Genomic DNA, 26,598 nt, shown 5'->3' on the forward strand with positions numbered 1-26,598 from the left:
AAACCTAGTAGAATCAAGTAGGGAATATACATGATTCTGTCTGCTCTATATACTGTCGTCCGTGTGCACAGACCAATACTACGTTTGGTATGTAAGTATGAGTGTGTCTATACAAGGGCATCTTATCTGATGCCATGCGGGCGATTATCTATCCATGAGGCTTACCATGCCTCTTCTATCTGTCCTCAAGGCTAAACATGCCTTGTAGTTTAACTGCGCATGCTGCGGCATGCGGCTTCTCTTCTGACCATGAAGCAGAGCTTCTCCATGATCCGGGTCGAGGACCATCTAGGTCCGTCCAGATGTAGCCCAGGCTGGTCTAGGTCATCTAACGGCATCCAGGCCGTTCTAGGCGTCTCTATGAGTCTCCGTTGAGTCGGTAAGTCTTTCCAAGACGGTGCATATGGCGGGATAGGGGCTGAGGTCATGGTGACCTCCATAGGAGGGGTTCTCGGTTACATGTTATTGTAACACCCGATGATTACTGAGTGACACAAACTGTCCGGATATCCATAAGTTGATGCCCGAGTGTATGCCAGTCTGACACCACTCTGCACAGTCCGGACACAAAAGTTCCCACTGCTTTGAGGCACTGATTTGGACTTGTAGCTTGTCCTTGAGAAAAAGCTGATAGAGTGCATCGGGACTATTCAATATGAGTAGTTCTTCGTCGTCATATTCTGTTTTCGAACTTTCTGATTCCGGGTCTGATGAGATGAAGTCCTCAGGGGTCATGGCCAATTCATAGGCATCGGGTAGATCTTCTGGTGCCACTGCCAATTCTAAGAAGGCATCCAACCAATATTGCGCAGGGCCAGAAGAATCAGTAGAATCAATCGAAGGAGATCTATGAAGATGTGATCGAAAGTCCAAATCTGACTGATATGAGTCATTAGTTGTGTCTGAGTCCCAGTCGCTATCATCAAGACTTGAGGAATCAAAGGTATGTGCATGCCACTGTAATGCATCCATGATAATAATTTATGTGTAAAGGAGTGAGAGTATGAGACGCAATGAGACACGTCGACGCGTTTGACGCGCATATATTGACATCACATGCTTTGATCACGTGTTTACAAAATTACATCCAACTTTTTTTTTCTGCGAGTAGCGCACTTATACGCGCATTTTTATCAAGTAAACTACCTAGTTGTATTCTACAGTAAGAAAAACCCCCCCATTGCAAGTAGCAAACAAAAAATATATTCACTTTTGAGACCACTAGGTCAAAACTCAGAATGTCTGTCTCGAAAGTTCAAGTGGCTGTATATTAAGGTTCAAAAGCTTAGGTAAAATTGAGCCACATATCCGGGATTTGCCATTTGCACCCCTCTTGCCCTATATATACAGATACGTATCTCAGTAGACATCGTCTGTTCTTCACTCTCTCGAATCATATACGCTCAACCACGTAACTGCTGTCTGTTCTTTGAGTGTGGTCGTCGACCGTGACGTCCTTACAGATACCACTATAGAGATGTCAGCACGAAAATTATAACAATGATGTTGATACTTGTGATGCAGAACATGTAGGGGAGTCCATCACGGTAGATGGTTCTTATTGACGTATTATGAAAACCAAAATAGTGTCGATATTTCACAAATGCAGTGGTGAGCATGAGAACTAGAAGTGAATTGTCAGAATAAGATATTTGGATTAATCGCCACCTCACCAATCTCGAAGAACATTAAGAGTCCATACACAAAAGCACTACTATGAGCCCCCTCAAACGTGCGAGGCGGGCCAGCTAAAAAAATGAATATTAAGACTAAGAGGCGAACTTTAAGACCTTGCCTTCTGGGTCGCTGAAATGGATGGGGGCGGCACTTAGGATCACAGATGTCACCATGATGGTCTGCTCTATACGAGTCACAATCTTCGTTGACCGTCTCCTTGTACCACCCAAGCCCCCTCAGGCGGTGCCTAAGGTGGAACCATTTCGCTAAACGTTTTCGTGATAATATAAAATTCCTACCATCTTCAGCGTCCATCCACCTCAAAGACATTGTTCGAGCCCTCAGCAGATCGTATCACCTCAAACGAACAATGCGTTTCTTGTGCCTCGCATTTATCGTTGCATTGACGTCATCTACACTGTGTGTCGCAGTAAGGGCACCAATCTGTAGCCAACGTGACCAGCCTTGCGAAGCCGTTAGTGACTGCTGCGATAAATTCGCTCTTTGCGCTGGTGGTATATGCATCACTTGGGATATCCCACCCTTGCAAGCCGATTTGCACGTAGCGAAACATGACTAGTGAGTGTTTCCACTTTGCCTTTGGTGCTGATTGAACAGTTTGTAGGGCGCTGCGGATCGAGAAACAAACAGAGGCGATATTGAGTGGAAGGAGGACATGATATGAGTGTACGAGGTATCCGGTTTGGAGTAAACGGAGCACCATGGGTCGGACCTGCCAGCGATAGATCAAAGGTGTGTTAGCTACAAGACGAGCAGTTTGATCAGATCAAACGTTCACTTTTTCGACCTCTTTTTCGTCCACTCGACGTCCAGAGAGTCGGCGACGGGATCGATAAAGTGACAGTCCTCGTGCTGGCAATTTCAATATCGAAGAGGTGCAACATGTTTGAAAAAGTGTTCGATAAATCAGTCGAGCACTATTCACTGGATGGACGTGCGTGGCTCCGAAGACATCGTCAAGAGGTTTATCATCTATTATATAGGAGCAAACGGCCCTGGTTCTACTGTAGTGATGACCCAGGAAAGTTTTAGGGCATGTTACAGAATAACGTCAGTCTTATGTTAAATTTTGTAGCGACCAGGGAGGATCTGAATGCAACCATGGTTCATTGATCAAATCTGCAAATCACTAATCACTCGCGCGTCAGTGCCAATGGCCATACTGCATGGATGCGAGGGCAGAAACACGACTCACTACGCAGAACCAAGCGAGGAACTGCCATGCAAGTGAGTCAGGCTATCGGAGCCACGAAAACTACTGATACTCACGCAAGTCCGATGAGTGCAGCCAAATTCTTGGCAATCTTCATCAGTGTAGCAAATGATTTGACATTGAGTGGTGCCAGCCTCGTCAACCTGAGGGGGTATGGCAGAGACAGATGATGAGGCTAAAGCAGCAACGACGGCGAGGACAAATGCAGAGGAGAAACACATTATTTGTGACTCTTGTGATAAGAAATCAGGTAATTCTGAAGAAGACGGCTGGCTTTTATGAGCTGAATGTTGTTATTTGAAATTCTTCTTGCGTGGTTGTGCCTTTAAACAGATGGCACCGATCTGTAGTGCCAGCAGATTGCCAGCCAAGGTCCATCACCAACTTGTGGTCGAACTACTGTCTACTGAACATTCGAGTTTCCAACCAGCCGTCGACTGGGTCCATAAGCACTCAACATTTCGGAGCCATCTCCACATAGCTCCAAGGGTTGTCAACATGACGGATGTCATAGTATGGCAACCTCCTTGAAAGTGTCAGGCTCATGAATGAGTTTTGCTTGCGCCTCTATCTCCTTCTCCATACCCAGGGTCTTGTTGAGTATGTTGATGTGGGATACTGCGCGCAAGTGGATGCATTGGCATATGAATAGCGGACAGCCACGTAATAAGTGCTCTCGCGTTTGACGTGGCGTTCCACATGAGCAGCCGGTTTGCACGAATGATGCATGGTACTTTGAGCTCTCCGATGAATCATGAATCTACGTCCTGTGCGGCACTGTAAGGCGGCCATAAACGAACGTGAGTTCGGCATCTATCAAGACATCCATTTTAGCAAAAACCAGGTAAGATGTTAGTCAATATACCACCAAATTCATATTCCAGTAGCAGCCGAATCCACGCTGAACTTCTATGCCTGATAATCTCCATCTTCAGCTTGTAGTTTGTCCTCTTCGTCACTGAACAGTTATTCAGCCTCAGAAAGAGGCATAGTGTTTCGTCATCACTAATAGTGGGTGGGTGTGACTCGGAACAATGAATGCGGGGCCTGGGCATTCGAGCGACTCGTCCGGCTTCTTTACTACAGGAAGTTTCATTATGAGCTTCTTGACAACGTTTTCATGGATATAGTTTGGTGCGAGGACGTGAAATGAACACAGTACCATGGTTTTGAAAAGACTCGGTAGTCGTGATAAACGGTTAGGTATCACTGTCTATAAAATTGCATCTGCGTGTGAAAACTAGGTCCGGTCAACTTTTTCAACATGTCCAGTCGATTAGTACATATGTGGCTATATATAGCCCGATCAGCAAATCTATTCATTAATGGCGCTCAAGGTGATTTCATGAAATCTCGGTAAGCTCGGTAAAGCTCGGTAAAGCTCAGGTAAAATGTCCTGCTGGCAGTTAACATAAGGCTCTGAAGTTAGCTGACTCAACTATACGGCGTACTTCGGCATGACGTCGGAGCTTAAAAGTATATGCCTGCCCTACGACCACGACTACGTCGCTCTGCACGACTGCAGGGGTCGCAGAACCTCTCCCCAATCTACTACCAGGCCAAGTGGAAGGCCATGAATCCTCCTCCAGTCCCACCCCCCAACCGTGGAAGAGGAAAGTCCAGGCGTTCCAAAGGAGATGGAGATACCACCGAGACAAGCATCAGTTGGCAGGCAGACATCCAACGTACCAACAAGCTGGTCGATTACCTCGTCAACAATGTGGCAGATTGTCGCATCCTATTCTCTAGCGAGGGGAAGAAACCTAGTGATCCTAATATCGAGGGTCCTCCATCGGGCAAAGACAAGAACGCAATCTATGCAGTGATAGCAGAAGTGATTTTCAGCGGCGATAGAGTATATTCTGGCCAATATGCTGCCAATCGGACCAGGTTTCGTGACTCTGTGTCCAACCGTATAACAGCGTAAGTGATCCTTTGGTTATCAGATCGTAGATGCTAATCAAGTTATTTGAAGTCTCCGGAATAAATTCCGTGACTACCGCAATGAATTTAAATCAACTGGTGCAGGGATTGTGCCCCTCGATGCATGTACTGCGGAAAATCTACATGGTGAGTCCGTTACTTATGTTTATTTAATTCTACTAATAAAATTCACAGCCAAAGTCCAGAAAGAATTCCCCTGGTACGACGATCTCCGTAAAATATGGGGCTCCAACCCATCATTTGCTGCCAAAACGACTTCATCAAAGCCAGGCACCGACCACGCAGGTGATCTTTTTGCCCTCACCCGTCCTGCGGGCAGCTCTGTTCATCCCCCCCCCACAATGTAACATCCCTTCTACCAGCGCTGCCACTGGTAGTGGAACAGGCGTCCCACAATCTAACTACCCTCCCCCTCCCTATCCGCCACCTTCACAACCTTCACAGTTTGCCCCCCATCAATTTGGCCTCCGTCACCAAAGTGGTCAACCAGGCGGCGTCGCTGGTTCCCACCCGCAGTGGAATTACAATGTCCCTCCCCAAAGCGCCCACCCTGGCAGTGTTCCTGTTCCCCAATTCAGCTTCCCCCTCCCACAAAATGCCCAACCAGGGAACGCTTCTGGCTCTCCGCAGCACTGGAATTTTGGCCTCCCTCCCCAAGGCACCTATACTGGTGGTGTCGCTGGCTCTCTCTCCACTCCCCAATTCAACTTTGCCCCCCCTCAACAGAGTGTTCAAGCAAGCAGCACTTCTGGCTCTCCACAACGCTGGAATTATGACCTCTCTCCCCAAGGTGCTCAGTCACAAAGCCGCAACACATACTCCCCAGGCCCTCAGACACTTTCAGACTTTCCTGGAATGGACGACAACAACAACAACCCCCTTGCTGGTGACATGGAAGACCTGCATATGGATGAGTCAGTCGGTCATCATGACGATGACAATGTCATCATTTTGGACAGCCCACCAAAATCGAAACGGGGTGCCAAGAAACGCCAGCAGCCTCCATCTTCTCCAACTCCGTCCCCCCCTCCCTCATTTGCAGCTCCACAGAAGCCCTGCACCTCCATCCACGATGGTCATGGCTCCTTCAAATCTCATGCTGGTCAGCTCATGGTGCGCGAGGGTGCTACTAATAGCACCCCTTCTGTCACATCCTCGAAGACCTCCCGCAGCTCATTGGGACGTGGACGCGCTGGTAGGCAAGGCTCATCAGTTCAAAAATTGCCAACTTCACAAACATCTGTTTCAGCCAATCCAAAAGGCAAGGACTCAGTGTCGAAACGTGTCCGGTCGGAAATTCAAGAACAAGTCGAGATGTTGAACGATGACTTGGAGAGCATACACTCTGAGAAGGTCTCGTTGTATCAGCTCAAGAATGAGCGACTGATGGTGAAGATGAATTCTAACCGCCAGCAGAAAGAGCACGATTTCCTTCGTGAGGAGCGTGCCAATGAGCGCGCAGATGCTGCTATTGTCCATCAACGCATGAAGGAGGCCAAGGAGACAGAGATTCGCCTGCGTGAAGCAGACGCCAAGGCTCTTGAAATGGAGAGGGACGTGATGCGCCTGCGGATCGAGTGGGCCAAGATCAATGCTGCCAAGAGTGATTGATCTCTCCTGGGGCTTCAATTTGTATGTTTGTATATTTGTTCACTGGATTTTGTTTCTGTTCGCACTTCCGACTTGCTCATTTGTTTTTTTTTCATATCTCACGCTCGCATTTGTCTTGTTCTCGCGCATCTTTGTACGGCTGCCACTGTCTTCCATGAATTACTCACTATATCTATGTACTACAATTGTTCTTGTGATGAATCATCCGTGTTATGTGCTCACCCTTCGCGACGTTGAGCTTCTGAATGAGGGCTGTCGAACAATTGATCCATGAGCCTTGCCCTACATGCTTGACCCGGGGTACCCTCATATGATCTATCGCCTATCACTTCGTCACCATCCGCTTCTTCAAACTCACGGCGCATAGTATTTAGCCCCTCCCCGACAGCCCATCTGATTGTTGAGCGGTTGCGCTGTGCCTCAAAGCAGATGATCATATTGTGGAGTATCAGGCAACACCTGACCCAGTGGAGAGTGATTTGAAGGTCCTTTTGATTCTGCATCGGGTGACGAAGTTCTTTGAGGGATTGGAAGCGTCCTTTCAAAGCAGCGAATGCATGCTCGATGTGAACGCGAATCTAAACCAATTGAAAGTTAGTAAATATTCTAACGAGCAGAAAAATGAGCACATACGCGAGAGAGACTGACATTAAAGCTCTTTTGATTCCTCGTCAAGCGGCCATTCCGTGGCTTCTTGAAGGGAGGAACACACCACCTCTCCAGTGCATAAGCACTATCGGCCCAGATCCAGTGGTCAGCTTGAAGAAGGGTGTCGTGTTCTTGATAAACACGTGTCGATTTGAATGCATATGCGTCGTGTGTGCTTCCAGGATGACCGAGGGAGTAATTGACGATAAGCAAGTTATGAGGCATGATAACTCCCTAAAGGTTTCGTTAGATTTCGTATCATTAGAATAAGAGGAAAAAACGTACCTGACAATTGAGAGAATAATTTGATTTCCTATCATAAAACGCTTCACCATAAAGACCGGGCTTTTCGTACAGATTAATTGCAGAGCCATCAACGGCGAAGATCCCATTTCTCCACTCGGGACATGACCTCGCCTCGACGAATCGGCGAGCCTGCTCTGCATCATCGGAGTCAAGAGCAGGGAAGACAATGAACGTATCGTGGAGATCAAGAATGGCGACCATGACGCGATTGCTACAATTGATTACCGAGCCGATGCTAACACCAGCCCACTGAGCCACGTCTTCCGGAGATATAGCGTTACCGTAGTGCCCAGCACAGTTAAGAAATATTGCAAGTTGGACTGCGACGGGGAGCTGCGGGTTATTTGAGCGATTGGTGAAAATGGCGTGACCTGAAATTTGATCTAAGATGTCGTCAAATATGTCTGGATTGACGCGGAGCTTCTTGCGGAACAGGTGAGGTCGAGAGTCCCCGAAATCATGAAGGAGTTGTATTTGGGGAGCTCGCATGGGAGGTGCATTTGGTTGATGGAGGACACGTGCCCTGATGACCTCATCATAAAGGGAAGTGATAGTGTCATTCAGACGGTCATAACGTGCAGCAAAGTGGTCAGATTCATCGCTGGAGGAGTCGAAGTCAGAACTGTCAGAGAAAAATGGGGTAGGAGGTGACGGAGGTGTGATAATTGTGTCGAGGTCAGAATCGTCCGAATCCAAGTCATCAGAATCAGAATAGGAGAGAGCATAACTTCGGATTGCATGCTGAAGCCTTGCCTTTTTCAAGGCTAGTTGCACCTCGTCCAATTCGTCAAGGAGCTCATTGCGTAGGGAGTGACGGGGCATAGTGAAGGTAGAGATAAGATCTTATTTTAGGCTCCGACGTCATGCCGAAGTACGTCGTATAGTTGAGTAAGCTAACTTCAGAGCCTTATGTTAACTACCAGCAGGACATTTTACCCGACCTTTACCGACCTTTACCGAGCTTACCGAGATTTCAGGAAATCACCTTGAGCGCCATTATTATACTATTGGTCTTAGAGCTAGCTACTATAAAATTTCACAGCTTGCGAAAATTTGTCTAAGAACGTCTAATCTATCTAAGTCTATATGGGAGGGTTTTCCTGATGCATGTCACTAGCAGCACGCAAATAGCATAAGGGGAGAAATTTGAAAAATTACAAAGACTGGAGGAGATGGAATCAGAAACGGTTGAAGTCAATAATTCCCCAAGTGTCTCTGTTTCGCGGGAGAAATCGGAAGGGGAAATGTATCCCAGGCTTTAGAACTTAGCGCTTAGCACCTGGTAATTATGAACTACACCCCGCTAACACAATAGGATTCTAGTAACGGTAGGTTGTGAGTAATCAATTCAATACGCTCATGCAAGTTCTACCGAAATCTCTGCTATCTGTTAGCAATTTCAAATTCTGAAAAATCGTGCCCACAAGTATGTGCACGATATAAAAGCCAGCTGTCATCCTATACTATTACCCTATCCTTAGAGATACCATTCGAGATCCCCCTTAGAAGATTCCAAACCACCTCGCACATAAAATGCGTTTATCTTTCCTGGCTGCTGTTGTTGCTTTGACAGCATCTATGTCTGTCAGTGCATGTAGCATGGTACTTTGCAACACAACTGCAGATTGTTGCCCAACCTGGACTTGTGTAGGAGATCAGGTGAGTCTGAGCAGGTCGCTTTGTAACCAGGATTCAACCACACCACTTACCTGCGACCTTAGATTGACGGTAAGTACTGCCAGTAGGTTGAAAATTGAGCTGGCAGCCGGAGCAGCACGTCGCAACAGTGAGCTGTGTTTCTGCTTTCGCTTTGGCAGCATCATGGTTGATGGTGCAACACCTAGTTCGGATTCAATCAGTACAGTCGTTTTGGAGAAATTTTCATACTACTCGAGCAACGCGGACGTTTGAACTCATCTGACAATGATCGACCGTCCCTAGTCTTGCTCGCGGTCCACTAAGCTTGAGTTCCAGAGGCTGTCGAAATGAGTTATTATTGCTGTTGATGATTGCACTACACAGACAATCTCGAATCTGTTTATCTAACCTTGGCATCAAAGGCTAGCTCGTGAATCTCTCTCTCTGGTGTGATAGAAACAACGAGACGCCAATTCGTTGCCAATCGTGATTCGTAATCCGTGGCAGATGTGTTATTATCTGGTCGGAAATCAAAGCCCAAGGTCATGGAGCGTGCCTTATATTTCTCAACCTCGCCGATGCGCAGGGTCGCCAAGGCAAACTAAGGGTTTGTGATGCGTGACAGATTAGTATGAGAGACCGGGGATTCGAGCGAGCGTTGATGAAGAGAATTGTCAATGCCTGCTCAAATTTCAGATGCGTTGTCTGAACCTAAAGAGACAATCATTTAAAGCTCTTCTTGATCGTTTGCCGAGTCTGTCCCAAGTGGATATAACACCTTGCAGTACGCTTCCTTCTGTACTCGTCTTTGATCGCACTGATGGTGGTTCAGTGAGCGTTAACTATCCGAATGCTGTGACACACATACCACCATTAATTGCGCGTCAAGTCTCGCCTATGTCGTGCGCGTCCCATCCACCCGGTGTCGTGTAAGCCTTACAAAGGCTGCATCAGTGACATGACTCGGGCCGCCTTCAGTCTCAATTCAATCAGCGAAGCTAGCCATAAGTGCAAACTGAGTATAATGATCAATCTTTAGAGAAGGTAGTAGAGTAACAGCCGTGCCACGTCCACGTCCACGGCAAACACGGCCGGTAGAAATGAAGCAGCGGATGCCAGGTCACAGAATAAAACAATTATTCTTAAATGGCGACACACAAATAGCTTAAGTGGAGAAATTGTATTTCCGATTTGCAAAGACTGGAGGCTGTGAAGAGACGGATTCAGAGACACTTCAAATCAGTAATTTATGTGGCAGAACTCACATAGCATGGACTATACCCCTCACACGATATGAATCCCAGCAGCCCAATTTTTTGCAATCTGGAGATTCTGCCAAATCGATCAGAGTCATGCCCATAAGCACATGCAGGATATAAAAGCTGGTCGTCGTCCTATAGTGTTCCCCCATCCTCGGAGATATCGTTCGAGATTCCCCTCAGAAGATTCCATATCACCTCGTGCACAAAATGCGTTTCTCTGTCCTCGCCGTTTTTGTTGCTTTGACAACATCTATTTCTGTCAGTGCATGTAGCATAATAGATTGTACAACAACTGCAGATTGCTGCAAGGACTATCTTTGTCAACCTGATGTGAGTATGAGCAGGTCGCTATGCAACCAGGATCCAACCACATGACTCACCTGCGCGCCTTAGGATTTGGGAGTCCCGACCTGCACGTTTCAATAAAGAGCCTGAGCGGCATGTCGCGACAGTGAGTCATGTTTCTGCTTTCGCTTTGGTATCCTAGTTAACAGTGCAAGACCTAGTTAGGAGCCAATCATACAGTGATTCTCGAACAAACTTTTGTGCTGGTCAAGCAATATATGTTTGAACTTATCTGAAAATGATCAATCGTGCCTGGTTTTCCTCATAGTCCACTAAGCTTAAGTTCGAGGCTGTAGAAACGAGCGATCATTACTGTTGATGATTAATATTGGCAGGTCGAACGAAGACAGAACGCACTGCGCAGAGTCTCAGGCATTTCCTCACAACCTTGAACCTGCTCGCCTAACGTTGGCTCGAAGGTTGCCTAACGGATCTCTCTCGACGCGTATGATGGAGCCAATGAGACGTCGGAAGTTGTTTGCCGATCGTGATTCGTGACTGACATGTTATTTTCTGGTATGTAGTTGAGACCCAAAGTCATATGGGAGCGCGCGTTATGACGAAAGTGAATAGTGGGCGACAAAGGTAAAGATAAAGAGGATTGATGTTACTGCCTATGCCGTACTTTCCATCCGGTGGGGAGCTCGAGAGTGATCCTCTTCAGAATCGAGCAAGTCACGTTGGATGAGGTGCAAGCGACAAAGATACGGCTGACGAGGAAGAGGAACTTGCAAGAGCGATGGTACCTTGATAGTAGTTTCGTCAACACTGTTCATCGGCTCCAAGGAAGTACAGGGTCGTCTGGGAAAAAGTACAGTGGATCATCGGGTGAGCTCAAAGAGTCAAAACGACTGTCGAGACTCGAAAGCACGTGCGAATTTGTGACTTGTCCAGTAAATTTTTGTGCGGAACGACTATATCAACAACTACCGTCACAGTAATCCTCAAGCTTCGTCGATACTTCCGATGCTGATGCTGATAAAGAACAACTGTTGTATTCTACGACCCTCAACCTCCAACTTAAACCCTCGCTTGAAATTCCTGTTTTCTCGGTTTGATCTCTCTCCATCATCCACAGCTCCCTTCGATGTTTTTCCCCCATCCGACAATCACGACGGTATCAAGTTGGACCATGGCATACCCAGACGACTCTGTACTCCCTCGGAAACAAGTAATAGTGTTAACGAAAGGCGACCGCGGCTGACCGGCCACTACTATCAAGGTACAGCGTTCTTCGGAGTTCCTCTTCCTCGTCAACTGTGTCCGTGTCCCTTGCACCTCATCCAACACTCGCTCGATGAAGAGAATCACTCCTGAGCCTGCGACACCCAATGCCCACAGGCCCAAATCTCTCTCCCTCGACATAACCTTCACCAACTACGGCCACATCTACTACAGGATCCCAAACCGCCACGAACCTCTCCCTCCCAAGCACAACAGGTTCTACCATAAGATACACAAAACCCTTTCGTCTCTACAATGCAGACGTCTTCAAGTATCTCTCAGACTCGTCAACTTCTCGATCCCACTCATGCACCCGCATTCTGCAACGTCGACAGTGGCTGTCTTCAATGCCACGCATTGGACACATAGATCGAGTTGGAGATACCATGCTCGTATTGTTTAGATCGTTTGTGCTTTGCATTGCTGATGTCCATTGCTTTTATATTTTGATCGATCGTGCCAGGCTTGTTTCGAAATTCCAACTTACCTGCTGGGCAGTCCGTGGCAAATTTACAGCTGACGAGGTTTTCGAGCGTTTTGTCATTACGTTCTTAAGTCATGAGGCACTCCTCATTCCGACGTAATGATCAACGTAATGAATCCTAAAGAACTGCATCGCTTCTCTGATTGCCCGCATGCCCTGCAGGATCGTTGCTCATCAACGGCACTGACCGCATGAGACAATATTGAGGTGTGTGAAAATTGTGCATGCATGTGATTTTGTATTTACTTTGGACAACCATACTTACCAGGCGCAAGTTATCTAGTCGCTCGTTCCCAATGATTCATTTGTTCCCTCGCCTGTCAGCAGCAACTGCCTTACGCGTAACACACTGATTACGACGAACATTCGAAATTATTTTACCCATTTTTGCCGTTCTTCCATAAGGTTTCAAAATCGTGATCCAAGCCACGTGAGGGACAGGCTTTCAATGAGGCTGTACTGCTCCAACTTTCTCTACTTCCTTGCCGGGCCCGCTGTGCCAATCATCTTACTGATTAGTGTGTGGGCTTATGTGACTCTGTGTTGAACCGATGTGGATCACATGCTCTGAAGTCTCTGGAAAACCGGGGTTCATCAACCCTGACTACCCCCGTTCTCGTTGTCAACCATAGCGGTTCTGAGGTAATGAGCCCAGGGGTACAGATGTCAAGTTAGCGTTTGATGATGATGAAATTAACATATACTCAGGCTGCATATGAGGTAAGTATAGTAAGCCTGACAGTAGTGCATCTGATGGAGTATGTGCCTATATGATACTTGCCCCCATAGCTCTACTATCTTCAGCGGACGACATAAAAGGAAGACGGTCATTGTTTCAAGTTCGTTCAGGATGGGTCAGTGTGCGGATCTCAACGAACGTCAAACTGTCGTAGTGCGTACCCTATTTCATTTGCCATCCTTTATTTTCTTATTCGAATTCAGTATGTCGAAGGTAGTGTAATGCTCGTTGGATTGTTGTTTTGTCCCGCACAACTGAATTTTTTATGACAGTTGTGTCCGCAGCGGTTTTGGTATGGAGCAACGAATAACGTGGTCGAACAATGACCAAATTCTTTTCCAGCTGTTCGACTTCTGCATTACTTTCGACTCGGAGGTTGGTGCCGTTCGATAGCCACATGAAAACACTAACATAATATCAGGTTCGCTGGACATGGGGGAGGAAGTGGGAGATCATGAGGATAGCCTTTGTCATTTCTCGCTATCTGCCGATTGCAAGTGTTGTTATGTACCTATATTGTGAGTACTCAGGATCGTCTGTCTACTTCTCGCTCTTTATTGACAAGTCCCTGCCATAGACAACGTCCAGTCACTTCAAAGGGGAATCGTAAGCTTGAGTTTCTGTGAGATAATTCAAGCACCTGACAATATTTCAGCCTAATCCTGGAGTGTTCATTGCCGTAGATGGCAGTTGCGTATTCAATAACCTCACTTCAAAGCTCTGAACGCTCAATGTTTTTTTGCTAGCCATCACTACCTTAGGTTCTGCTGCTGCTGACGGTCAGTATCAGCCCTAGGTCAAGTCGCTTTACCCTTGTGACTTCTTTTCCAGTGCTGCTTGTCGCAAGGACATATGTGTTTTGTGGGGGCGAAAAGAGGATTTTGATCGCAATATCGTCATTTGGCATGGTGACCTTGGTTCTTCGTCCAGGCCGTTTTCTTGTTGCTCAAAGATCACACATCATTTTAGGCCACAATGGCAGCTATGCTAACAGTTATAATTATTGTCGCGAGTCAATCCGGAAGTTAGACTGTATTTCCTTTCTATATTTGCCTTCTGCTCACCCCGTACTGTTTCAGATCCTCGGTGTGGCGCATGGGAAGGACAACAAAGCATCATTTATGGTTTGCACACAATCTTTCAGCTTGGTACGTAGTGTTTCTATGATTCTGCTTAACGCTCACGATCCTCCGCTAGTGTTAATGTTCCTGACACTCTACAAACGCTTCAAATTTCACCGAACGGAGAATGGTCAATTGGTTACTACTATATATCGGGATGGTGTATTTTACATGTTGTGCATTACTCGTGAGTCTTTTATGGATTCTTGTCAAGATCACAGCATTCATTTGCAGTGTTTTCGATGATGAACTGGGTCCCCATGCTTATGCATCCTGTGAGTAGCTTGCCTTCAGCCTCGAGATAAGTTTTTGACCAGGTTGCCCAGTTATCATTTGTTCGCGGTTTCTATGGGCCAGGGTAAACCCCATCAGAGTTGATTCCATATCTGACGCTGAATCAGAAAAGCCCACAGACAGTCGTGCGCAGTGTTCTCGCCTCGCGCATCCTATTCAATCTACGAGCAGCGAACGAATCGGGGGATGTTATTGAAAACCTGCCGGTTGCCCCGAGGACGGTCTTTGCTCAACGGATCCAAACAGCGTCTTGTGTGGATCATTTAGAACTGTGGGATAATACGGGCCTGTAACTTATTTTTCACTATAGTTCTGTTAGACATAACTGAAAACTCAACACGCTCGTTCTTTGTACGCCTTTCCAATACTTTGCCATTCTAGCGTCTCGAACTTCGGCATTAAAACTCTGGTGGACGACAAGGCTAGATTCACATCATTACTGTTGGTGAAGATCGAGGAAACATAACGAGCCCGCAAAATCGTGAACTGGGCACTGCCATGGAGCGAGGTGGTGAAGGGTGTGAAAATCGACGAGTGCATCATGATTGGCCAGTGACATCGAACCTTCAGAAGCTTCGAGAATCAAAAGCAGATCTAAGCAGTAACATTAATGGTTTTTCATCAACACCAGTGACCACTTCCTCCAGCGTTCACTCCAAATTCCTGGCACGTCTCTCATGACTCCTCTACGGTGCCTGAGCAGCTTGACATACCCAGGGGCCAGGGGCCATGACCATGCGCTTGCTTGTAGTTAAAAAAACCATATTCTTTCTTATCAACATTTACGTGACACAACCTCCTGAAGTCAGGAGTCACCACAGCCGTATTCTTGCCGCTCTCCGTTTTCGTCGCGGGCGTGATTTACCGCATGGAAAAAGCAGCATGTGTTCTGTAAAATCCCATTCGACTCTGTCCGTGTGGGGTAAATACGGGGTTTTAGTCCATGGTATACTATTATCAGAGTTCGAATGGGGTCAGCGCCAAGCCTGCGTTCCCCGGGGCTCCGTGCCCCGCGATAACCTTCTTTGAAGCCTTTGTTTTACCAAAGAACGTTCTTCCCGTTATAGTACTGGTATTGATGTTCCTTGCGTTGGATTCTCTAGTAGTGATGAAGAGAATCGTTTTGACTCTCCACTTGGCGGTGTCTCGTTTGAAGAAAGGATACATCATGATAGAGATTCTCTGTTTCTTTACTCGTTCTATATGCAAGCCTCAGCCAGTAGAATGTTGCATATACAACGGGTAAAGATTCAAGGATATGGGTTCCAGGGTGATGAATAACATAATCGATTATCAAAAACTTCGTGATCATGACGGGGCGGCCTGCTGCGTGTGTCGTATGAAAGACTCGGGTTTATGTATGCGGGATCTTGAGATTGTGGATCATCGAGTAATGGCAGCGATGGCAGGTTCATGGACATGAAATGGCACCCACCATTCAAAGATAACAAACGTTCGGCGGTGGTAGGAGTGCAAAGGCTTGGTCAGCGCGCGAGGTCGAACGAACGTTGACCGGAATGGACCGAGAACTGTACAGTTAATGCAAAACCACGTCGCATTCTCAGGCTCCTTGGCACGATCAAGAAGGGAATTCTATCTCCAGACCAGATCGTTTCTTTGGAATTTGGAAGCGATTGTCTTCACTCAGTCTTTTTCTTTTTTCGAACAGCCCGCTCTGGAATAACTTGAATGAAGGACTCATCAGTCGTTCTATAAGTCCCACGGGTACAATATCGAGGACTCCTCAATTCACTGATGGAACTGCGCAGTGAGGCTCCTTTTCGTATACAACTTCTGATGGGCTCGGTCAAAACCTACTGACGTTTTTTTTAATTTTACCTGCCACCACTCCGCCTTAGACACCACACCATAATCATCACTCTTCCCCAGTTGTCCTGCCGTACCAGGACATGAAGACGAGGACAGTTCATTGGTGGTGTCTACCACAGTCGACGCTCCTCCTCGCCAATGTGCTGTCGCTTGCTTGATGAAGAGGATTACTTCCCGCTTGCTACTGTCTTGCTGAAAGTATCATGCGGACAGTATTTCTCTTCATCTTTGTTGCCGGCTTGTGTCACTTTTATCAGATGTTCATTAATTATACGCGCTCCATGGACTTTTTCTCCTTTTCTTTCTTTCTAGTGCCCGCCAATGACGACATCATTCAAGCCCGCTTTTTGTTCATACTCACGACATTAAACAGGCTGTGAGTCTGGAGAAGAATTACTTGCCGTGAGCTACTTCTTGTTCATTGACTTTATCATTTTCGTGTCTTCCTTGGGACGCACGTGTATGAATGTTTCTATTCTAGTGTTTCTTATGTTCCTAACAAGACTTGAGCATATGAGACGATAACGATGTGTTCAGACTCGTTGCCCGCCTATATATGTCTTACGAGACACGAGAGGAGATCTGATACTCAATGGTGATGAAGATGGCGCTCCACGCTCACGGAGTCCGTTCTTCGTTATCAGCGTGATCGCACCTACGTACATTGCAATTGGATATTGATACCTGGAATCTTGAGTCTGATATGGTCTGCCATCAACAAAAGACCCTTTGCTTCTCAGATAGAAGTTTGGAACTTACGGCGATGGCGATGCGGGGAAATGCCACTGATGTAACAGTCTAAGATTTCTCCGTAAACCGAACATCGTCCAGCTGAGCTATACCAGATATAGCATGATCAGAACAGATTTCGACTTGTGTCGAAACCAGAGTAGGGGGGGTTCGCTTTACTAGTGTGAGTGTCGTGTAAACTGTGCGACTCAGATTCAGGTTGCAGATTAATGATTGAGTAATACCAGTGCCAGCCCTGGTCATAGCGATAGCTGTATCTGCCGGCCAAATATTGAACTATCTGGCCGTGATAGCGATGAGTTGCTAGTTAGAACATGGGGGTGGAAGGGGTAGTTCTAAGTTGAACGTGCGCTCGGAATGGACCGGGAACTATATAGTTGAAAGACCAGAAAAGTTCCATGTATATGATCATGGCATGGACACATCTGTGATAGGAACATATTTATGAATCTGAACACGCCTGCAGCCGCATCTGTCGCGATCGCAGACTCTTATTTGACTGGGTCTCCGGCTGGAGACCCAGTCAAATAAGAGTCTCACTGGTGTCAGACATGTCACCCACGGACAGCTGTTGCACTGAAGACTCGGCAGAGAATTATTCAGGCATGTACAAAGCTAGGACAGGATCACAGCTGGACGTGTACATATGGTGCCAAGATGTGATAAGGATTAGAAAAGGTAAAGAAATTCCGGAGGCTAATCCTGCGGAGTTGGTAGCATGCGTACGCGTATTATATAGTGGGGTATGTTCAACTCATCGGTACAAACTCGGATGCGCTCGTATGGTGGTGAGAGCTTCTTTTGCGACCACGACAATTACGGAGTACGTACTCACTGTACTACCAGGAAGTTTGTCAACTTCTTCGTAAGACTTGTGCCTTGACCCTGCAGTTCAACTGGCTGCGATCGATCATGTCAACAATTTTTTTCCCTTTCCCGTGTCTAGTCGAATTACGACATTGTCGGTGACTGGGCGCGCGTGTGATGGCGGCGTTATAAGAAGCTGCAGTGCCTAGACCACTACTATATCCGAGTTAATTTGAAGTCAAGCCTGCTTATCACCCTGACGGGGATGCTGGGATGAATTGATTAAGTTCCGAATGTTCCGAGTTCTTAAAGGACATGCAACATGAACGCGTTTTAATGGTCCCCAATGTCCCCATTCCGAATAACTCGCAGATCACTCAGAGCTTATATATTTCTGGTCATCTTTGCTTCCAGTTTCGTAGTATTCACACTAACACCAAGTCATTCAGTGGTCAGTACTAACCTGCCCACAAATTTTAGTATATACCTCCCTCGAGTGTATCAAGCACACCGGTCTGCACCTACAGGATCACCATGGGATCTAGACTCTGATACCCTATACCCTGAACCACCACCACAACGCCCCTCTCACATTTTCCGCCCAGACGGTCTCCTCGAAGTGCACCCAGGTGGTAGACACCCCATCCTTGACCTCATCGAACACGCAGAAAAAGAGTGGGATGCAAAACTCGCACGCGCTAGTAAAACGCTTCCCGAAGCAGTTCGTGAGTACCACTTCAGATACTCGAGAGCACCTCCACCCGGCTTCGATAGATGGTACGTTACTCGCATCCCTTCAGACCCTCCTCTAAACCCCAAACAGGTGGGCATACGTCCAAAAGCACAACGTCCAGCTCCCAGACGAGTACGACCAGATCAACATCGACCTCGCTCCGTTCTGGGGTATAAACCCTGCACGGCTCCAAGAAATCCAGCTCGCTCACGAAGGTCACCAGCACAGCTACACCATCGCTAAATCAACACCCTCAGGTCCTGTCCACTTCGGAAACGAGTCACTCCCCGCAGACGAAGACACTCGCAAAAACTTGTTAGTAGCCGCCAATCAGCTCCTAGACTTGATCAAGGTAGTCGAAGACGAGTTGCCGTTGTTTAGAGCTGTGTTCAGCCCCCATGACAACCCAAATGTCTTTCTCACCCATGACATGAGGAGAAAGGTTGTCGAGGCAGGGGAAAAGGGGAAATGTACGTTACTCCCTCCCTACCGTATCCAATTCTCACACGCACGCGAACAGCACTCGACTTCCAAACTCAAGACCCACCCCCGTACATTCGCGGCTGGATGCATGCCTGCCCCTTGAACAGCGTCGCACGCAATCCACCCCCCTCGCCACCTTCACACACTCCAAAACCTAGAACATTCATCCACGATCACCTCCTCGCCATGGACCCCTGCGCCCACCCGTCCCATCTCGCCCAGCACGGCCAGTTCCTGAGCCATGGCCCCGGCCCCGTCGCGTACCCCTTCCCAATCCCACAGTTCAGCTATTGCAGTAGCCCACTACATTCTGATATCAGGGTCCCGATCATGTTGAGTTGGGTGGATGATGTCGAGGGTGTGGAAGAAGGGGACTTGGAAGAAGCGTGGATGCAAAAGGATGAGGAGAGGTTACTTTGGAGGGGGCTGAATACTGGGATTCATCATGGGAAGGACAAGCCTTGGAAGGATTCGCAGAGGGGACGCTTGATGGATCTTGTTTCTTCTTCGCCTCCTTCCTCTGGCCTTGAGAAACGTTCCACCGCCCACCCAAAAACCATAGACGCCCTCGTCACCGATCCTTCGTCCCCCGAGGGTGTCACAACGCAGACCTTTAAAAAATCAATCGTGAACCCTGCGATGATGGATGTAGCGTTCGCTGGCAAACCGGGTCAGTGTGAGGACGAGGTGTGTAAGGAGGTGGAGGAAAGGTGGGAGTGGCGGCGGAGGATGGGCTTTAAGGAGGCTGTGAAGTACAAGTATGTCCTTGATGTGAGTCTTGTCTTGTTTGTTTATTGCACTGCTAGGTATTAGTTTTACTGACGTTTTTGCAGGTGGATGGGAACGGCTGGTCGAGTCGGTTCAAGAGGCTCATGACGAGTAATTCGGTTGTGTTCAAGTCTACGGTATATCCTGAATGGTGCGTTTCATTTCATTTTTCTTCTTCTTGTGTTTTAATTTTTCTCGGCGTTTTCCTTTCCTCCCCCTTCTACCCAACAAAATCCCTCATCTAATCCAAACTCAACGATCCTAACCTAAAAAGGTTCACCCACCGTATCGCCCCATGGGTGCACTACGTCCCCATCCAAGTCGACTACTCTGACCTGTACGACTCCCTCCTCTTCTTCCGTGGGGACCCGAGCGGGCATGGTGCACATGAAGACCTTGCAAAGAAAATTGCGAGCAGAGGGAGGGAGTGGAGTATGAGTTTTTGGAGGAAGGAGGATATGGTGGCTTATTTATATAGGTGAGTGGATTGGTGCGCGCAAAGGGCTGCGTTGCGTTGTCCATCTCGTGCGTGATATTGACGTGTTCTTATTCTTATCCCTCAGATTATTTCTCGAGTACGCAAGAGTCATGGACTCGGATCGGGATTCGCTTAATTTCGAGTTGGAGGAATGGTAGGGTTTAGATTGGAATCGGTGCGTAAACCTCTTACTGTTTTCGACGGAACGACCCAATTAAGTCTCCTCACAGAGACTTCTAGAACAGCATCCTTGCGTGTCTCAGATAGTAGACACAACACACACGCTTATACCTCGCACACCACGCGTGTTTTCATACCTCATCACGTACTTATTCCTACACCGCATACACGCACCACCTTACTGCACTACCCCCACGTTGTACCAACCCGGTGCTGGTCATTGATGTACTTTACGCTACTCTATGCGCCGCGTGCACTCGGGCTGCGCGTTTATTGTGTACGCATATTTTATACCCGTCTAGTGACTCTGAGAAGCGTGGATACCAATTGTATATCTGATGGTTGAGAACAAGAACCAGGTGGTTGGTTGACCCTGGTCTATTAACTTGAAGCTGGATTTCGAGATACTTTTGGAACGAGCATTTGGAGGCGCGCGTTATGATGAAAGTGAAAGAGGGGGGCGAAAAGGTGATGATATTACTGCCTTGACACTTGAAGGGGATTGATTTTCTTCATCGAGCGAGTGTCGGATGGGATACAAGGGACAGTTGGAACGGGCACGGACTGCAAGGGAATCAATGCCAGACCTCTATGGCGGGAGGCTACGGCTCTCTCTATCGAGGACAGTTACGACGCACGCGAGGACTATCGACTACGAGCCAGGACTCCTGCTCCTGCGCCAGGACCCTGCCACTCCCGACCTGACCTGCCAGAGCGCCCCGCTCCACAGTTGACGAGGAAGAGGAACTTGGCAGAGCGTTAGTTGATGGTCACTAATTCCGTCGACGCTGTTCCTTGTGTCTGGGGAAGTATAGGGTCGTCGGAATTTGTCATGGAATAACTTGATATCGTGGTGGTTGTCTAAAACTGTAGAGCGAGCTGTGATGGCTATGACTATACCAGGGATCTTCGACTAAGCGCATGCCAACAATGAGAATTTCCAAATGCGCTGGCAGGTTTAGTGCATGTTCAAATGAAGCAATGAGTGAGGGATCGGGACGAGATGCCGGTGATTCTAGCGAGCATTCTCACGTGGTTAGCCTTACGAAGAAGATAATCGTCGATGTCTGCAGGCAGGTTATGATTTAACGGTCAATATTGTTAATTGAATACGCTCCCGCAGGTTCTGCCGAAACTTGTTCCGTGGGACAACAGTTCTGCCAAATCGATGAGAATCAAGTATATGCAGGATATAAAAGCTGGTCGTCGTCCTACAGTGTTCCCCCATCCTCAGAGGTATCACTCAAGATCCCCCTCAGAAAATCCCATATCACCTCGCACATCAAATGCGTTTCTCCCTACTCGCCGTTGTCGTTGCTTTGACAGCATCTATGTTTGTCAGTGCCGCATGTTCGACCGAGGGAGGACCATGCGGAATGCCGCCCGACTACACCCCTTGCTGCGAAGATTTTCATTGTCATATTAATGGTGTAAGTATGACCAGGTCGCTATGTGGCAGGGATTCAACCACATGACTCATCTGCGCCCCTTAGGCAGGAAGACCGGTCTGCGTTAAGAATTAAAATTCAGCTGGCGACTTGAGTGGTACGTCATGACAGTGAGTCATGTGTCTGTTTTCGCTATGATATCATGATTGATAGTGCAATACCCAGCTGTTCGTAGCCAATCAGTACAGTTATTTTTGAAAAACAAAGTACTACTCGAGCAATATGGATGTTTGAATTTATCTGAAAATGATCATCCGTGCTTAGTCTTGCCCGCGGTCCACTACTAAGAACAAGCTTCTATTGCGGTTTGTAAGCTCGCTGCTTACCTGAGTTCCCATAATCAGCATAAATACTGTCCGCGATAAACAAAGCGTGCCTTTGTTTATCACTGCCTTTTGGCTTAACGGTTAAGGGGTCCCGTAAACAAATGTGACATGAGATATCGACCGAGCACACATCGCAATGACAGAGGGATCGGGACGAGAGGCCGGTGATTCCAGCGAGCGTTTCTGTGGTTACGAAGAAGATAATTGTCGATGCCTGCAGGCAGGTTATGATTTAATGGTCGTTTTTATTTGATTCCACTCCCCCCAGGTTCCGAAATTCTCCCATGTGACGACGATAATTCTGAAAAATCGATGAAAATCAAGCATATGCAGGATATAAAAGCTGGTCGTCGTCCTACACTGCTCTCCCATCCTCAGATATCATTCGAGATCCCCCTCAGAAGATCCCATATCACCTCGCACATAAAAATGCGTGTCTCCCTACTCGTCGTTGTCGTTGCTTTGACAGCATCTATGTCTGTCAGTGCATGTGCGACCGAGGGAGAAACTTGCATAGGTAGCATTTGCTGCCTAGGTTTTTCTTGTATTGTCAATGGTGTGAGTATGACCAGGTCGCTGTGCGGCAGGGATTCAACCACGTGACTCACCTGCGCCCCTTAGCAAGGAAGATTGGTCTGCGGGAAAAATTGAGCCGGAAGCCCGAGTGGCACGTCGCGACAGTGAGTCATGTTCCTGTTTTCACTATGATATCATGGTTGATAGTGCAATATACCTAGTTCGTAGCCAATCAGTACAGTTGTTTTTGGGAAAAATTGTGCTGCTCAAGCAATACGAATGTTTGAATTTATCTGAAAATGATCATCCGTGCCTAGTCTTGCCCGCGGTTCACTAGTACTAAGCCGCTTTGAGTTCAAGAGGCTGTCGAAACAAGCCTCCATCAGTGCTGTTGATGATATGAAGATGGAATGTCCTGCGTAACTTCTTAACATTGGCTTCGAAGGCTAGCTCGTGGATCTGTGATGGGGTCAAGGAGACGCCACTTCGTGATTCGTGACAGACGTGTTATCATCAGATAGTCAAAACCCACTCGAGGGCATACGGAAGCGCGCGTTATGATGAAAGTGAAAGAGGGGGGGGGGGGGGGGAAAGGTGATGATATTACTGCCTTGACACTTAAAGGGGATTGATTTTCTTCATCGAGCGAGTGTCGGATGGGATACAAGGGACAGTTGGAACGGGCACGGACTGCAAGGGAATCAATGCCAGACCTCTATGGCGGGAGGCTACGGCTCTCTCTATCGAGGACAGCTACGACGCACGCGAGGACTATCGACTACGAGCCAGGACTCCTGCTCCTGCGCCAGGACCCTGCCACTCCCGACCTGACCTGCCAGAGCGCCCCGCTCCACAGTTGACGAGGAAGAGGAACTTGGCAGAGCGTTAGTTGATGGTCACTAATTCCGTCGACGCTATTCCTTGTGTCCGGGGAAGTCCGTCGTGGTTGTCTAAAACTGTAAAGCGAGCTGTGATGGCTATGACTATGACCACTATCTTCGACCAAGCGCATGCCAACAATGAGAATTTCCAAAAGATACCTCATTATATCTGCACAGCAGTTGTAGAGTCACTGGCCTACTCGTGACGTGGGCGAATTACAGGTACTAGATAAGGGAACAACGACTGACGAGATGCCGGTGATTCTAGCGAGCATTCTGGGGTTACGAAGAAGTGAATCGTCGATGCCTGCAGGCAAGTTATAATTCAATGGTCGTTCTTAATCGAATACCCCCCGCAGGTTCTGCCGAGATTTGTTCCATGTGACGACAATAATTCTGCCAAATCGATGAGACTCAAGTATATGCAGAGTATAAAAGCTGGTCGTCGCCTTACAGTGTTCCCCCATATCATTCGAGATCCCCTTCAAAAGGTCCCACATCACCTCGCACAGAAAATGCGTTTCTCCCCCCTCGCGGTTGTTGTTGCTTTGACAGCATCTATGTCTGTCAGTGCATGTGCGACCGAGGGACTAACATGCGAAGTAAACGAATGCTGCACTGACTTGCTTTGTCAAAGTAGTGTGAGCAGGTCGCTGTGTAACAATGATTCAACCGCATGACTCACCTGCGCCCCTTAGGGAGGAAATATGGTCTGCCTGACGCCACCCAAGCCTGCTTAAAATTATGCCGGCAGCCACAGCGGCACGTCGCGATAGTGAGTCATGTTTCTGCTTTCGCTTTGTTATCACGGTTGATGGTGTAATACCTAGTTCGGAGCCAATCAGTACAGTACAGTTGTTTTTGGAAAGATTTCGCACTGCTCGAGCAATATTAATATTTGTGAATGTTATTTGAATGGTCGACCGCGTGCCTAGTCTTGCAACAACCACTTTGTTGCTGATCACATTCATGACAGACGTGTTGAAGCCCAAGGAGGAGGATGATTTGTCCGAGTCAGAGTTTTCGCACGCAGATGGGACGGGGTTTGCCATGGAATAACTTGATATCGTCGTGTTGTCTAAAACTATTGAGTGAGCTGTGATGGCTGGGACCATGACCACTATACCAGGAATCTTCGACCACTGAGCGCATGCCAAGAATGAGAATGAGTATCAATTTACGAAAGATACCTCATTATCTGCGCAGCAGTTGCAGGGTCACTGGCCTGCGAATGGTGTAAGCGAATTCCAGGTGTGCTACATATAAGGGAACAACCAGTAGCGAAAAATGACGCAAGATAACGACCGAGTACATATCGGAAGTATCGGCGAGAATGATGCTAACTTCTTGACTTTGTCGTTGCACTGGCAGGGTCAGTGCAGGTTCAAACGATGAAGCGAAGAGCGAGGAATTAGGACTAGACCGGTGATTCGAGTGAGGGTTTTGTGGTTACGAAGAAGAGGATTGTCGATGCCTGCAGGCAGGTTATGATTTAATGGTCGTTCTTAATTGAATACGCTCCCGCAGGTTCTGCCGAAATTTGTTCCATGTGACAACATACCAAATCGATGAGAGTCGCGCCCATGAGCATATGCAGGATATAAAAGCTGGTCGTCGTCCTACAGTGTTCCCTCATCCTCAGAGATATCATTCGAGATCCCCCTCAGAAGAACCCATATCACCTTGCACATAAAATGCGTTTCTCCCTACTCGCCGTTGTCGTTTCTTTGACAGTATCTATGTCTGTCAGTGCATGTGCGACCGATGGAATATTGTGCAAAGTAGACCAATGCTGTAAGGATTTGCTTTGTGTGAGCAGGTCGCTGTGCAACAAGGATTCAACCACATGACTCACCTGTGCCCCTTAGAATGACAAATTCATCTGCGAGCCGACTAGCCTTAAGCGCTAAGCTGGCAGCCCGAAGTGGCACGTCGCGACAGTGAGTCATGTTTATACTTTCGCTATGATATCATGGTTGATAGTACAATACCCAGTTCGTAGCCAATAAGTACAGTTAAAAATTGTACTGCTCGAGCAATGTGAATGTTTGAATTTAATCCGTGCTTAGTCTTGCCCGCGGTCCACTACTAAGCTTGAGTTCAAGAGGCTGTCGAAACGAGCCTCTATGGCTGTTGATGATTAATATTGGGATGTCGTACGAAGCTGGAACGCACTGTACAGCTCAAATCTGTTCGTCTAACGTTGGCCTTGAAGCTTGAAGCTTGAAGGCTAGCTCATGGATCTATCTCTTGATGGAGCCAACAATCGCGAGATGCTACATCGTCACGTGACAAACGGGTTACTGCTACTATCAAATAGTCGAAGCCCACACAAGGTCATACAGGAGCGCACGTTATGACGAAAGTGAATAAAGATAAAGAGTATTTGATTGATATCACTTCCTGCCCAGTACTTTCCATCAAATGGTAGCGCCGGGGAGCTCGAGAGCGGTAGTGTCTCTCTTCACCGAGTGAGTGTTGAATGGAGTACAAGTGACAATTGACAAGAAAGAGGAACTTGGAACAGCGTTGGTTGATGGTTGGTCACTAATTTCATCAACGCTGTTCCTTGTCTCCGAGGAAGTGTAGGGTCATCGGGGTTTGCCATGGAATAACTTGATATCGTCGTGGTTGGCTAAAACTATAGATAGAGCGAGCTGTGATGGCTGTGGCCATGACTACTGTACCAGGGATCTTCGACAAAGTGCATGCCAAGAATGAGAATGAGCATCAATTTCCAAAAGATACCTCATTATCTGCGCAGCAGTTGCAGGGTCACTGGCCTGCGAAGGTGTAGGCGAATTCCAGGTGTGCTACATATAAGGGAACAACCAGTAGCGAAAAATGACGCGAGATAACGACCCAGTACAT

The 26,598-nt window shown here is 47.5% G+C and overlaps 6 protein-coding genes across 6 annotated transcripts; 4 read left to right on the plus strand and 2 right to left on the minus strand.

The window, feature by feature from the left end:
• Positions 1 to 209: 209 nt before the first annotated feature.
• Positions 210 to 972, minus strand: HD556DRAFT_1441037 (uncharacterized protein; the record flags this gene model as incomplete). Its single annotated transcript, XM_041306219.1, has 2 exons — positions 210 to 450; positions 500 to 972. The coding sequence occupies 2 exons, from the start codon at positions 970 to 972 to the stop codon at positions 210 to 212; spliced, it is 714 nt and encodes a 237-aa protein (XP_041162588.1).
• Positions 973 to 1,285: 313 nt separating this feature from the next.
• Positions 1,286 to 2,007, minus strand: HD556DRAFT_1306610 (uncharacterized protein; the record flags this gene model as incomplete). Its single annotated transcript, XM_041299939.1, has 5 exons — positions 1,286 to 1,338; positions 1,402 to 1,469; positions 1,567 to 1,624; positions 1,674 to 1,748; positions 1,848 to 2,007. The coding sequence occupies 5 exons, from the start codon at positions 2,005 to 2,007 to the stop codon at positions 1,286 to 1,288; spliced, it is 414 nt and encodes a 137-aa protein (XP_041162589.1).
• A 6,922-nt stretch (positions 2,008 to 8,929) lies between these two features.
• HD556DRAFT_1356933 (uncharacterized protein) lies at positions 8,930 to 9,555 on the plus strand (the record flags this gene model as incomplete). The annotated part of the gene is made up of 3 exons (XM_041302506.1): positions 8,930 to 9,067; positions 9,110 to 9,251; positions 9,515 to 9,555. The coding sequence occupies exons 1-3, from the start codon at positions 8,954 to 8,956 to the stop codon at positions 9,553 to 9,555; spliced, it is 297 nt and encodes a 98-aa protein (XP_041162590.1). The 5' UTR covers positions 8,930 to 8,953.
• A 3,205-nt stretch (positions 9,556 to 12,760) lies between these two features.
• HD556DRAFT_1535172 (uncharacterized protein) lies at positions 12,761 to 15,059 on the plus strand. Its single transcript, XM_041309591.1, has 16 exons — positions 12,761 to 13,093; positions 13,163 to 13,265; positions 13,316 to 13,325; positions 13,385 to 13,404; positions 13,455 to 13,487; positions 13,534 to 13,630; positions 13,690 to 13,718; positions 13,768 to 13,801; positions 13,859 to 13,891; positions 13,944 to 14,020; positions 14,082 to 14,136; positions 14,192 to 14,260; positions 14,310 to 14,420; positions 14,468 to 14,508; positions 14,560 to 14,591; positions 14,640 to 15,059. The coding sequence occupies exons 1-16, from the start codon at positions 13,089 to 13,091 to the stop codon at positions 14,818 to 14,820; spliced, it is 930 nt and encodes a 309-aa protein (XP_041162591.1). The 5' UTR covers positions 12,761 to 13,088; the 3' UTR covers positions 14,821 to 15,059.
• A 3,201-nt stretch (positions 15,060 to 18,260) lies between these two features.
• On the plus strand, positions 18,261 to 20,534 carry HD556DRAFT_1233525 (glycosyl transferase family 90-domain-containing protein; the record flags this gene model as incomplete). Its single annotated transcript, XM_041297602.1, has 6 exons — positions 18,261 to 18,691; positions 18,738 to 19,117; positions 19,168 to 19,901; positions 19,964 to 20,049; positions 20,173 to 20,376; positions 20,462 to 20,534. The coding sequence occupies 6 exons, from the start codon at positions 18,261 to 18,263 to the stop codon at positions 20,532 to 20,534; spliced, it is 1,908 nt and encodes a 635-aa protein (XP_041162592.1).
• A 2,225-nt stretch (positions 20,535 to 22,759) lies between these two features.
• Positions 22,760 to 23,735, plus strand: HD556DRAFT_1306614 (uncharacterized protein; the record flags this gene model as incomplete). The annotated part of the gene is made up of 4 exons (XM_041299940.1): positions 22,760 to 22,810; positions 22,903 to 23,010; positions 23,364 to 23,440; positions 23,471 to 23,735. 4 exons carry the CDS (start codon positions 22,760 to 22,762, stop codon positions 23,733 to 23,735), a joined length of 501 nt encoding a protein of 166 aa, XP_041162593.1.
• Between the last annotated feature and the right edge of the window lie 2,863 nt (positions 23,736 to 26,598).

This window comes from Suillus plorans, assembly GCF_016647745.1.
Source record: "Suillus plorans strain S12 chromosome Unknown HD556scaffold_16, whole genome shotgun sequence".
Lineage (NCBI taxonomy): Eukaryota > Fungi > Basidiomycota > Agaricomycetes > Boletales > Suillaceae > Suillus > Suillus plorans.